The sequence below is a fragment of the Myotis nattereri genome (assembly GCF_964212035.1).
Source record: "Myotis nattereri genome assembly, chromosome: 4".
Taxonomy (NCBI): domain Eukaryota; kingdom Metazoa; phylum Chordata; class Mammalia; order Chiroptera; family Vespertilionidae; genus Myotis; species Myotis nattereri.
In genome coordinates this window covers 54,634,049-54,647,561 of record NC_138079.1, presented here as the reverse complement: position 1 = coordinate 54,647,561, position 13,513 = coordinate 54,634,049, and the positions used below count along the sequence as shown (strand labels likewise).

The 13,513-nt window shown below is 45.0% G+C and overlaps 1 protein-coding gene across 2 annotated transcripts in view; it reads left to right on the top strand.

Moving 5' to 3' along the window:
• Positions 1–1,976: 1,976 nt before the first annotated feature.
• Positions 1,977–13,513, top strand: part of ELL2 (elongation factor for RNA polymerase II 2) — a 90,463-nt gene continuing 78,926 nt past the window's right edge. For both annotated transcript variants that reach the window (XR_013995873.1, XM_081089058.1), the window contains exon 1: positions 1,977–2,325. Coding sequence is in view for 1 of the 2 variants with exons in the window: in XM_081089058.1 (XP_080945184.1) it covers positions 2,179–2,325 (147 nt within the window). In the remaining variant the exon portion in view is untranslated. The remainder of the gene's footprint in view (positions 2,326–13,513) is intronic.

Genomic DNA, 13,513 nt, shown 5'->3' with positions numbered 1-13,513 from the left:
AATAGGGGATGACATGAGAAAATTTCTTCTACTACAATTAAGAAAATAAAATCAATTACTAGAAAGTGACTGCACATCAGACATTTGAAAACTGCAGTGAAAACCACCCTTGCTCCTCCCCCACCCCGGATGTCCTCAGAAGTTCTGAGAAAGAGTAGGCCATATTAAGATGCCCTGTGGGAGGGGATTTACCCACCCTCACAGGAAAAGCAGTGGGATACAGGTTTTACTTGTTCTGGTCAAACTCCTCCCCCTGACAAATAATTAAGGCTTTAGATTTGTCAAAGTAAATACTTGCCTACCAAAGTAAAGCAAACACAGGAAAAAAAATTCTAGTATAAACTTATTTTTAAATTTTTTTCTGATTCCCTTAATTTCTCTATTCAATGAATTTAAGATCATTAACACTCTAGTAAACTAAATTAACAAGTGCTAATCTTGTATTCACAGCTAGCCAATTCTAGTGGTTTGACAGTAAGTCAATTTTTAAAATGCTCTCCTGTGATGTACCCAACAGTTAATAGAGATGTTTTCCACGTAACCCATACTCTATAAAAGAAGAATTAGTTCTGTAATTCATACTGTACACGTACAATTCTTGAGCTTCCGAATCAAGAGGTAGTGTACCTGTGGGCTGAGGAAGGAACTTATACAGGTGCGGGGGCGGGGACTGGGGAAGTAAATCATGAAAAATACCCACTTGGACCTTTTTGGAAAATCTAGCTCTATCCAATTTAAAAGGACGGGAAATACTGCCTGTAAATTTTCCTGGGGAATCCCTGTAAAACGCAACAAGGTTTTACAATCTGAGAGAAACAAGCGTCCCAGTATTTTTTTTTTTTTTTTAGAAGTCATCTTTAAAAACTGCTTTTCAACATTTTCAAGCCTTTCCGCGGTTTGTTTTCTATCGGGTGTTTCTGATCGCCCAGTTAATGCCTCCTCCTGCCGGGGAAGCCTGTGGGTCCGTCCACGCACGCACAGCCTCAAGAGGGCTCCTCGTTAGTTCCTCCCCTCGCCACGCCCGCACGCGGAGCGGCGCGAGGAATGGAAACTATGCTCGGCCTCCGCACAGCCTCACACCCCCATCTTCCCGACTTCATCCCAGTAGCTGAAACCCCAGCTAGGTTTGCCCACATCCCCGTCAGATAAAATGGACAGGACTCCAAACCGGATCAGAGAGGTGTCGATGTTTCCTTTGATTTAGGTGGAGGCAAGTTCTCCTCTCCCAGGATCCTTTAAAGGAGGGAACCACCCGCCCCCCGAGAAAAGAAGCACACAACCCCGCCCCACGGCGAGCTCCAGAGGAACGGGACGTGTTCCTATGGGATCCCAAGCGGGCACGGCGTGGGAAAGCCACGAAGTTCCATTTTCTGTAACGCTATACCCACCACACCAAAGGCATTTAAACCTTAGTCATGATATTGTACTGAAGCTGTCCCACACAGTCTAATACAAACCTAAGGTCTAGGGTCGACTCTCGAATTTCAAGTTTAGGGTGAAAACACTAAGAAGGCGTCCCCCCCTCCCCAATTCCATCCGCTCAACAGCGCTAAACCGAGTTTTGAGGAGCAGCCCTCCAGTGACCCCGCCTACTGCATCCTCCTGCAATCTCCCGTACACACACCCCAATCTCCAAACGCTTCCCGCGGCCGTCGGGGGACGAAGTCCCCACTCGGACACACATTTGGAGTTGAGGGCCCTCCTCTCTCAGGACTCCGACTCCAGGTAAACAGACCCGGCTACTTGGACACCCAATTGGCAAGGGACCCCCCATCCAGCCTGCCCAATCGTGGCCGGGGAGCCTAGACAACCAGACGTGACGTCAGATGTGATTAAGTTTGCGCGTCACCTCGACGTCAGCCTCTCACCTCTTGGATGTCCCGTCCTGCGAGCCAAACTCCAGCGACTTTGGGCTCCGCCCCTGTGAGGGCGGCGGCCAATGAGGGCGGCTCTGCGGGGAACCGGGCCAGTGAGACGAGCTGGGGGCGGGGCCCGGGGCAGGAGGTGGGGCGGCGGCGGCGGTGGCAGCCCGAGGTCTCGCTGCGCGCAGTATATGACAGTACGTCAGCCGCGGGATGGCCGTAGCTGTGGCGGCGGCTGCAGAAGCCCGAGCAGCCGCGGCCGCAGTGGAGACTAGAGCCGGAGCGGCGTCGGCGGCGGCACCCCGGGGAGTTTAAGATGGCGGCAGGGGGGGCGGCGGGCCTGCGGGAAGAGCAGCGCTATGGACTGTCGTGCGGACGGCTGGGTCAGGACAACATCACTGTCTTGCATGTGAAGCTCACCGAGACGGCGATCCGGGCGCTCGAGACCTACCAGAGCCACAAGGTGAGCTGGCCGGGCTCAGGGAGGGAGAGGGAGAGGGCGCCCCCCACAGCCTGGCCGCGCCATCCCCCGCCCCCGGGACCCGTCGCGGGACTGGGGGCGCTGTGACTCGCCGGCGCGGCCGTCAGCGCCCGTGGCCGCAGGGCCGGGCAGGGTCGCAGAAGACGCCGTCCTGGGCCAGCCGGGCGCTGGGGCGCCGAGAGGCAGGCAGGCGGGCGGCCCCTGGCGGCGGGGCCGAGGCAACCGCTGCTCTACTTTGGCTGCGCCGCCGCTGCGGGACTTTCCGACGGCGCCCGCGGGTTTCCTGGCTTTTTCTGTCCCAGGGAGGGAGAGAGGGACCAGGGGTCGAGTGAGGAAACCACGTTGCTTACGGCTGCTGGTGGTGGGGTGGGGGTGGGGGATGTGTGTGTGTGGGGGGGGGGGGGGGGTGCAGCGTATCGGTGATGAACTCCCGAGGATCTGCGGGCACAAGCCGTCTGCGTTTGGGGGTAACAGGCACCGTAGACCCGCAGAGACGGACCTAGGCGGCCCGCTTATGGAGCTGGGGCACACCTTGTACTCGCAGGGACTTGGGGACATAGGCGCTTCGTGAACGGCGGGGCACACCATGTACTCGCAGAGATGGGGGCACAGGCACTCCGCATATGGGGGCGGGGGGGACGCTTCGCGTACTCGCAAAGGCTGGGACACAGGCGCTCCGCGTACGAGTGAGGGGGGGGGGGACACCTTCGTGCCCCGCACACCCAGGGACTTGGGGACGAGGCGTTTTGGGTTCCCGAGACGCACGAACACCGCGATCCAGGGAGCTACACACCCAGCGCTCTCCCAGGAGCTAGGCACCGGTTTCGGGGACAGATTGGTGGAGGCTCCTCGTACCAGGAAGATGCCCCGCTTCTCCGGGAGGTGGGAGGAAGGGGGGAAGGGGGCTCAAGGACGTAGAGACATGGAACGAGGTTAAGGGTGGGGGGAGGATATACTGCATCCAGTGTCTTACCCCGCACCGCGTTCCGTACACAACTCGAGTACAGCGAAGGCTCTTGTAGACACACACACGCTGCAATTGGAGTACAAACCTCACGTTAAAAAAAAAAAAAAAGTGAGGGACAGAGAAGAGACACTGCAATCTGGGTGCGTGGAGAAGCCGTTTATGGACATGTGTGGATGAGGGAGACCGGAGTGGACACATCGCCTAAGGGGAGGTATCTACCATATGTGGACGGGTAATATTTACTCCAAGAGGAGAGCCAGTTGGGGAGAGATATAACTCACAGAGCAGCCTAACAAATAGCTCAGTCCATATCAAGGAAACACGCTCTAATTAACTGATGTCATAAAACAGGCACAGAGGGACACTCACATGCAAACTCAGTTATTCAGATAAAAGTGGAAATTTAACATCTGTTGAGCTCCCACTAGTGCCAGGCACTTTAAATGCATACAAGGAAGACAGAGGTAGAGAGCCACAGGAGGTGTGACCCTGGTTCACAGGGACATGTGAACCCGAGCCAAGGGAGACACATTCAGGGAGGCTCCCTACATAAACATGCACACAGCGGGAGGTATTCAATTGTGCACTGCTTGGGGAGTGAGTACATGAACTCACAGGACCGTGTAGGTGCAAACATCAGGAGAGAGAGCGGTGAGCATGGTCTCAGGAGGGCACTCACAGAATTGAGTGGACACATGGATGTTCACATCAGGGCACATATGTTACCCTCCAGAGAGACATATAACGAGAAACACTCAGACTTGAGAGGGGAGGGAGGAGTGCGTGCAGAGGGACAAAGCTACCTTTACCATGAAATCCCAGGGAAACTGTCTCATGTATGGCTGAGAGGTCAGTGTACACCCAGCAATAGGAATGCAATGAGAGGCAAGAAATACAATACTGCATGTGTTAGTTAGACAGGTGCACCTGCAGGGAAGAGTCCAGCACCAGCATGGAGTGTGGAGGCCCATATGGGGGAAGCCAGATAGGCAGGCTGAGGGACAGAGGCAGACAGGAGGGAGAAACTCAGCCCTGCAAGATGGAGATAAGCTTGCCTGTTCCAAGGGGAGGACGTGGGAAGGAATGACAGTGGGAAGAAGGTAGGTCAGGGGATGTAAAGAGAAAAACACAAAGGCGGGAGACAAAGCCAGCAGGAAGAGGCTAACCTCCAGTCAGAAACAGATCCAGGGAGCAAAGAAAGACTGACACACAGGGTGGAGACGCATCTTTGGGGACAGTAGGTCAACTTTGGGAGAACAACAGGTAAACTGTACAGTCGATTACAGCAAGATTGACAAACAAGGATGAGGTGCATGAGGAGGCCCATAGGGGAAGGGGATGGAAAGTGAGGTGACTGACAGGCCCTCAATGCTCACTGATATGTATGCCCACTGAGGCCCAGGAAGCAGGTGAGAATGTTAATTCTTAATGGTTGAAAAGTAGGAAGAGACTGGAGAAAAAGAAATGAGGGACTCTTCAGGTGACTGTCACCCTGTTGGTACTATTGCAGGGTCCTCTGGCACATTCAGATAATAGTTGCCAGCATTAGGCTTCAGGCTGAGCTTTTATCAACCAGTAGAAGGATACTTATTTGGTATTTTACACCTTCCACACTTATCAGAAGTAGGGCTCTTGACTTTAAATTGTAGCTGCTGTTTGGAAATATGTTGGCATGTGTTAGGTAATTGGGAAGAAGTTTCTGGTGGTCAAGCCTATTCTCTCTGGGGGGAAAAATGACTTTAATTTCTTACATAAAACTGCCCCTATTATTCCTGTGTTTGGAAAGGTGCATAATGCTTGACAAGTGGCCTCCAAGTGGCTTTGGCCTGTACAAGATTATTACTATTACTCCTCCTCTTCTAATGACTTTCTAAGAGCCAGAAATTTCAACATGTTAATTTCCTAAATTAAGCATCAGAGAGTTATTTTTATCCAGATTATTTTTGTCCATTGGATTTTGTATTCTAAATTAATCCACTGACTTAAGGTTTCAGGGAGGTAAATTCAGGAATTTTAGGAAACTGTGATTTAGACAAAATACAGTAGTTCTTTAGATATAAATGAGCAAGTATATGAAATTATTAAGGTTCATGAAAACATAATCTTTAATTGGAAACAAAACAAACAAACCTAATTGACCTTCATTATTTAAGTTTTCTATTTTTAGACAAGAAATGAAGAATGCTAACTTGGGAACCTTTTTAAGTAGGGATTGGGGTGGGGGAGAGAGACATTTTGGGTGCAGGAATGGTAGTTACAGTTGGAGTAAATATCCCTAAAAGTTGTTTTTCCACTCAGTTTGAATACAGAAATAGTTTCAAATTGATTTTTATATAAAAAATGTTAAATGGAACATTATTTTCATAGTTTGCAGAATAAATTTAGACATACTGATATTGATGTGGATCTATTGCAAAGGTACTTTCTTTTTTTACTATAGATTATTTTGGATGAGGGAACAAGTTGCTATAAAAAATAAATAAAATCACAAATTATAACTTTATAGTTATCCTAAATTGATGTCTGTGATTGTGTGGTCTATATAAGTTCTACATTTTTTAAATGAGCACATATTACTGTAATTACATATTTCTCCAAAACGTATCCTAAAACTGTATTTACAATTAAAACTTAAAATTCTAAAATATATCTTAGCTAAATTTTTTTAGTAATGTAGCTGGCTTTATTTTGACATTTGAGTAACTTATTGGTAGTAATATAAATCTTATCAAAATAGTCTAAGAAGATTCTGCCGTCCTTGAGCCTGTCAATTTTTTTTTAATGTTTACCTAAAGCTTCAAATGTGGTGGTAAAATAATATTATAATGTTTATCCAACTATTACATAAAAAGTCTTGCATAGATGCATTTGAGGATGGGGCTTGACCTTCATTCTCTGTGTCTGAATATCAGAAAGTAAATGCTTTTAAGAAGGATTCTGTTAACACATTCTCTTGTCAACTCTATTGGTTTAGTTTTCCTGCCTTGATTAGTGTCTTTTAGGAAAATAATTGTGTTTTGAAAGTTTGTACAAATATACTTACATTTAATTTTTGCATGAGGAACTCAATCTCTCTCAGTTGCCAGATACTATTATTTACTATCAAAGCATAAAGTCTTATTTAAACCTCCATAGTAATGTCCTTCATAGTTCCTCCCTTTAATGTGTTACTTGATCTATTAAAATCACTGATCTCACAGGTCATGGGGGGTAGGTGATTTCCTCTCCTTAGCCTTTCATTCTACCAGGATAACTTTTCAGCATTTAATTAATTGTGGTTTAAGGCAGAGAAAAGACTCATACCTTATTTTTCCCTTAACTCTTCCTTTTTTCGTTTGTCCTCAATTGTGTGTGTATGTGTGTTGTGTGTTCAATAATCTACCTTATAAATACTACAGAAGACCCTTTTCTCCCAAAGGCACCATTCTAGCGTCCAGACCTGCCAGCACAGAGCTGCCACTGTCATCTGACATGTAATTAAGTAAAACAATGAGGCTTGCATTAGCACATTCCTTTTGTTGCACTTTTTAAATGTAGCCAGGTTTAATTTAAATAAATTAATCTTACTGACTTTTAACTTAGACCTATCTTCAAGCTGAACTTGATCTTAAAATGCTTTTTATCAGTTAAAGTCGAGTTTGTGCCCCATGTTGCAGTATGATTGAAAAGTTTATTCAAATGATCAGGTGCTCAGGGCAAAGGAGAGGCCTCCTCCCAGTGAAAAGCAGTGGCCAAATTGACTAAAAAGATAGACGGGGGATCTTGGCACCAGAATTGGGAGAAGAAAGAAAGAACATATGTGAAGGATTGGAACATGTTCAAGAAAAGAATTTAAAAGGAAAGGGGCGTAGAATTCTTGGAATGATTTACAGAAAAGCTTACTGGAGGACAATCACCAAATCTGCCTTTCCATTTGCCTCATTTGCACTGTGGAAGTTGTGCTCAGTGCACGTATTAGGTAGTTTGTGATAAAGCCAGCAAAGGGAGGAAAATGAGAATTTCAGCTAAACCAATGCTGGGTCATTTTTAACAATTTGCAGACCACAGTGAAGCTCATACCTGGCACCAGAGTTTAATCGCACTTATTTGCCAGTTTGGGCCAAATATATTTGGAGTACTTGAGAAGATGTCCCTAAAATGTGCTTTTTTTGGCATTTATGCATATAAGATGAGCTAAGTTTTAGAATAAAGAAAACAACATGTATGTAACCCCACATTTGACTGTCCTGCATACCTTTAACTCCATATGACATTTCTCATGACTTAAGCAAAAATCTAGGAAAATGGGTCTGGAATAGAATACAATAATTTAATGGCCGTGTCTCCATAGCCAAATAGAAGCTGAAATCGATGCATGCATAACTCAGGTTAAATTTACCAGGAAGAATTGCTCTCAGGGTTTTTTTTTTCTTTTCTTTTCCTCCCTCCCTCCCTTCTAGTTTATTTACCTATCTATAAATATACTTGCTCAATTATATCTAAATTAATTAGGATATGCTCCTTAAAAGATTAATGAATCAAATTACCACCTTGAATAGGTCTCTACAGTCAGAGCTTTTGGCTACTAGTTTCATAGAGCTAGATTGTTAGACAAATGCCATAGTTTTTTTCTTTTGGGGGGATCCTGTATGTTATTGATCTACAGATCATGCTGGGGTCTTAAAGGATTTTAGCAAGATTTGAGCAGGCAAAGACTAGATGGTGGACCACATTTCCAACAAAGGGAATGGCACGAGCATGGAAAGGACAGCAGTAGAAAAGCTATAACAGGCTTCAAGAATTGTAAAGAAGCCGAAACCGGTTTGGCTCGGTGGATAGAGCATCGGCTTGCGGACTGAAAGGTCCCAGGTTCGATTCCGGTCAGGGGCGTGTACCTGGGTTGCGGGCACATCCCCAGTAGGAGATGTGCAGGAAGCAGCTGATCGATGTTCCTCTCTCATCGATGTTTCTAACTCTCTATCTCTCTCCCTTCCTCTCTGTAAAAAATCAATAAAAATATATTTAAAAAAAAAAAAAAAAGAATTGTAAAGAAGACCTTGTTCCACTTAATCTGGAGGGGAGGAGGAAAATGTAATTGGATTTAAAGAGGAAAGGCAGATTGGAGCAGGTTAGATTTTATTTTGTCAAGACTGGTGAGGCTGAGTAGAAATTTAAGGTGATTTGAGCTATGCTTTCAGATTATTCTGGCCTCAGTGTACATGGTAAATATAAGGTAAATCTGGAAGGAAATAGACAAGTTATAAACAAGTATGTGGTTCAGACCAGAGATAATTTTGTTGTAAAGTAGATGCTTGTGATAAATAGAATCTATAGAATTTAACAACAGGTTTTAAAGGAATAGGGTTGAATTGAGATTTCTAGCCATCAGCACTAGCAGGAGTAGGAACCCTTAGTAGAAAAAGGAAAATCAGAAGCAGTTGGGAGGGTAGGGTGGGGTTGGAGATAAAAAGATGATGTGTACCATGTTAATGAGCATTCATTCTGTCTTTTGTTTGGTGATTAAGAGACTTAGGTTTGATTAGATGTTTTATATTTGAGAAGTGTATTTCGGGGTTTGAGGCTAATCTAGAACAATATTATATTGTTCACATATTTCATATAGACTTACATTTGGATGGAAATTTGAGGGGAAATTGGAATTATTATGTGGAAGAAATTTATGGTTTTAAGCAGGAATTTTTAAAGTGTTGTTTGTATTTTTATGGACTTCCTTTATTCAATAACCTTCTCTATAAATTGCACTTAAAACCATCATAGAACACGGATAATATGAAAGGAAAATTTGATTTTAACATGAAGATGAGACCTGTAGCTTCTGTCCCTGCAGATTATTGAAATGTTAAGTAACTCTCTATAATACACCTGGATATACATTTCAAGCATCATTTTGAAATGATTTCTAAAGGTTTTGAAAGGGTCAGTGTTTTCACTATTTCTACATTAATTCCATTTCTGTTTTAGTGTTTTAATTATCTTCTTTCTTTTTTGATTGACAGTTTCATTGTGAAAAACAAAACAAAAGATCATCATGAGTAAATAATGCTTTTGTACATACATACACATTGTCATGGTCTAGTTATGGGTGCTTGATTCATGGTCCATGAGATAATCTTGGCTAGAAGACTTTTTCACTGAACAGTGAGCTTGTTCAAGGGTGAAGCCAGGCTTATCCTTTCTAATAAGATTCACTAAGATACATCAGAATCTAAATATGTTTACCTGGAAATTTAAGTGTTAGCATATTTTAGAATAACATTTACTTAGTATCATTGCTTTTGTTTTCAATTATTGGAAACCCTTTTGCCTCAGAACCGGAAAACATACCCATGTAATAAAAACTCCGGTGAGTATTTTAAGATGTTTTTTCTTTAATAAAAGATTAAGAGGTAGGAGTCAGAATTATAACTACCAAATATTCATTGATTCATTTAGCAAACATTTATTAATCTTCTGACAAGTGCCAGGCATAGAACTAGGCACTGGAGATGTAAAGATTAATGTTATGGGCAGTCCCTGCCATCAAGAAAGTACAGACATATGGGGAAAAAAATTCAATAAACTCTTTATTCAAGAGGGACATCTATAAAGAGAATAATTATGTTTGAGAATGTGCCTGAGAAGCAGTGTCTGCTTCTTCACTTCCCATCCTCTCCTCAGCCCACTCCAGTTGAGTTGTCTCCACCACACTCCTGAGACTGCAACTGACTAGATCCCTGTTACCAAGTCCGATGTCATCTTTCTGTGCCTGTCTTACCCACCCTCAGCAACATTGCATCCTGTTGTCCAACCTCTCCAGTTAGAAATTATTCTGATTTTCCTCCTGCCTCCTAGCCCAATCTTTCTCACTCAGTTCTGCTGACTAGCCTCTGCTTCCCTAGCCCCTGAATCCTAGAGGTTCCAGCTCCCTTCTCTTTATTCACTCTCCTTAAGTGAGCTCATCTAGCCCTATGAATTTAAATGCATTTATGTTAATGATTTCCAAATATTATCTCTAACTCTGATCTCCCTCCAATGCCAAGCATTTACTTCCAACACCTCACCTCCTTATTAGAGTTTAATAGGTATCCCAGACTTAGCAGATCCAAACACAATTCTTGATTTTACTCCTCAAACTTACATTTTCCTGAGTGTTCGCATTTTTGTAAGTGGGATTAACTAGTAGTCCTTCATGTGTCTCTTTTTTGACTGATCCATCCGCAAGTCCTGTCAGTCTTCAGTCATCTAAAATCTAACTCCATCATCCCCATCACCAAGCAAATGGAGACCAGCTTCTTAGCCTAATATACGACCCCTTATATTCAGGCTCCTGCCTTCTCAGACACAGCTCTCATTAAGTCCCATGTAATACCCATGTAATAAAAACTCCGGTGAGTATTTTAAGATGTTTTTTCTTTAATAAAAGATTAAGAGGTAGGAGTCAGAATTATAACTACCAAATATTCATTGATTCATTTAGCAAACATTTATTAATCTTCTGACAAGTGCCAGGCATAGAACTAGGCACTGGAGATGTAAAGATTAATGTTATGGGCAGTCCCTGCCATCAAGAGTCCCTGCCCTTTTTCAGTGTGCTCTATCAGAAATGTCTTTCCCCCAAACTAGCCCACACTCACATCTGGCTGTTGTCTGCTTGGAAAATTCCTACTCATCTTTCAGATCTCACTCCCCACAATGATTTGACTGCCCCTTTCTTTTCTCATGACACTAAATCACTTCATTGTATTTGTTTGCTTACATATCTGCCTATTCCTTACCCAATTAAACTTTTTATTTTTAATTTGTGATTGCACACCATCTGACAGGTTGCCTGGTACATAGTATATATACTTGATAAATGTTTCTGGAATCTATATAATAAAGAGCCAGGGTCGTAAGGACCGAAAGCTCGACCATACAAGAAGTCAGTGCTGGGTTGGCGTGGTGACCCAGCACTGATTGGGGCGCTGAGGGCACCCAACCAAGCACTTACTGCCTAGGGGGCTGCGGATCAGTTCCGGAGAGAGGCCTGCCGAGAGAGAGGGGCAGTGTCTGATCCATATCCTCTGTGGCAGCCATTGATCAGAACTTGCCTCTCTTTCTCTCCCAGCCTGGCCAACAGCCCTGCCTCCATTTCTCTCCAGGCCTCCACAGGGCTGCTGATCATCCCCACCTTTCTGATCAGGCCCTGTTGATAAGCCCAGAGTCACTGACTGGCATAGAGACTGACCAACCAGAACCAAATCTGGGTGAATGTAAGTAGCCAATGGCTGCCTAGGAGGCAAAGCTTTTGACACTGACTGGCATAGAAACTGTCCAGTTCAGAACCAAATCTAGGTCAACTGTGAGGAGCCAATGGCTGCTTAGGAGGCGAAACTTTTAATGCTGACTGGCATAGAAACTGACCAATCAGAACCAAATTGGCCGGCAGAGGAGGGCAGTTGGGGGCGAGATCAGGCCTGCAGGGGAGGGCAGTTGGAAGCGAGATCAGGCTGGCAGGGGAGGGCAGGTAGGGGTGATCAGGCAGGCAGAGGCAGTTAGGGGCAATCAGGCAGGCAGGCAGGTGAGTGGTTAGAAGCCAGTGGTCCCAGATTGTGAGAGGGGTGTCTGACACCCCTTTAGGGATTGGGCCTAAACCGGCAGTCAGACATCCCCTGAGGGGTCCCCGATTGGAGTGGGTACAGGCTGGGCTGAGGGACCCCCCCCCCCCCCCCCCCGCTCCATGCACAAATTTCATACACCGGGCCTCTAGTAAAAAATTAAAAAACAAAGTAAAACCTAACTCCATCAATCATCACCACTCAAGTCCCAGGCACCATCATTTCTCTTGAGGACCACTGTCATGGACTTCCAGCGAGTTTCTAAGTTTCCAAGTTTCCACTCTTCCTCCCATAATTTATTCTCCATGCAGCAACCAGAGTGATCTTTTTAAAACATTAAGTGTGATCATGTAGTTTTCTGATTTTTACATTTCTAACAGCTCTCTTGTAAAATTGCTTTTAATGCTTCATTTTAGCAATTTCTAGTATTTAAAAAATAATCTCCATCTTTGAATCCAAGCTTATTTTATCACTCTCCTTACATTTCTGCTCTAGGGATTATGATCCCAGGGGATAAATCTTCATTTACATTTATAGTCAGATTTGACATGTAAGGTTATTATACAATTACTAGAGGCCCAGTGTACAAAATTTGTGCACGGCAGGGGTGGGGGGTGCGCTCAGCCTGGCCTGCATGCAATCCGGGACCCCTCAGGGGACATCGGGCCTAACCTGGCAGTCAGGCATTTCTCTCAATCCGGGATGCTGCATGCACCAGTGACCTTACTATTCATACAGGTGAAAGGCATCTTGCTGTTGTATGGGTAGCTACATATTTTTGCCCTGATTATAAAAAGTAGTACAGCCCTAACCAGTTTGTCTCAGTGGATAGAGTGCTGGCCTGCAGACTGAAAGGTCCCAGGTTTGATTCTGGTAAAGGGCATGTACCTTGGTTGCAGGCACATCCCCAGTGGGAGGTGTGCAGGAGGCAGGTGATTGATGTTTCTCTCTCATTGATGTTTCTAAGTCTCTATCCCTCTCCCTTCCTCTCTGTAAAAAAAAAAAAAAAATCAATAAAATATATTTTAAAAAAAAATGGGCATGATCCTTCTGAGGCAGTAGTACCATTTTTCCCATCTTATGGGTGGACAAACTGAAACAGAAGTTAAATAATTGGCTTTGTCACACAGCTATAAGTGTCAGAATCAGGGCTAACCACAAAATGTGCAAGCCAGAGTCCATGCATGTCATCGCTGCATCATCCTGTTTTTTCAATGTTAGAGTAGCCTTGCCAGGTTTTAATTTTTAAATCTAAGAGACTGTTCCCAATAGGGTTCTTAGACCTGGCTGGTGATCAGGGCCTTCTGTGGGGTGAGCGGGGTGATTGGGCGGCTCCTGCTGGCACCCGCGTTGGCTGGTGGCCTGGTGCCACCCACTGTCCAGCCCCGCCCCCTGCAGCCACTGCTGGTCATCGCCTCACTCTGTGGGGCAACTAGCGGGCAGGGTGATCGGAGGGGGCCCCCATGGCACCTGCCTTGGCTGGCAGCCTGGCCCCCTGCACTGGCAAGCTCCACCCCCCCCCCATTGCCGCTGCTGCTCACCTCCCCCTGGTGGTCAGTGCGTGTCATAGCAACCGGTTGTTCCACCAGTCGTTCCGCCGTTCAGTTGATTTGCATATTAGGGTTTT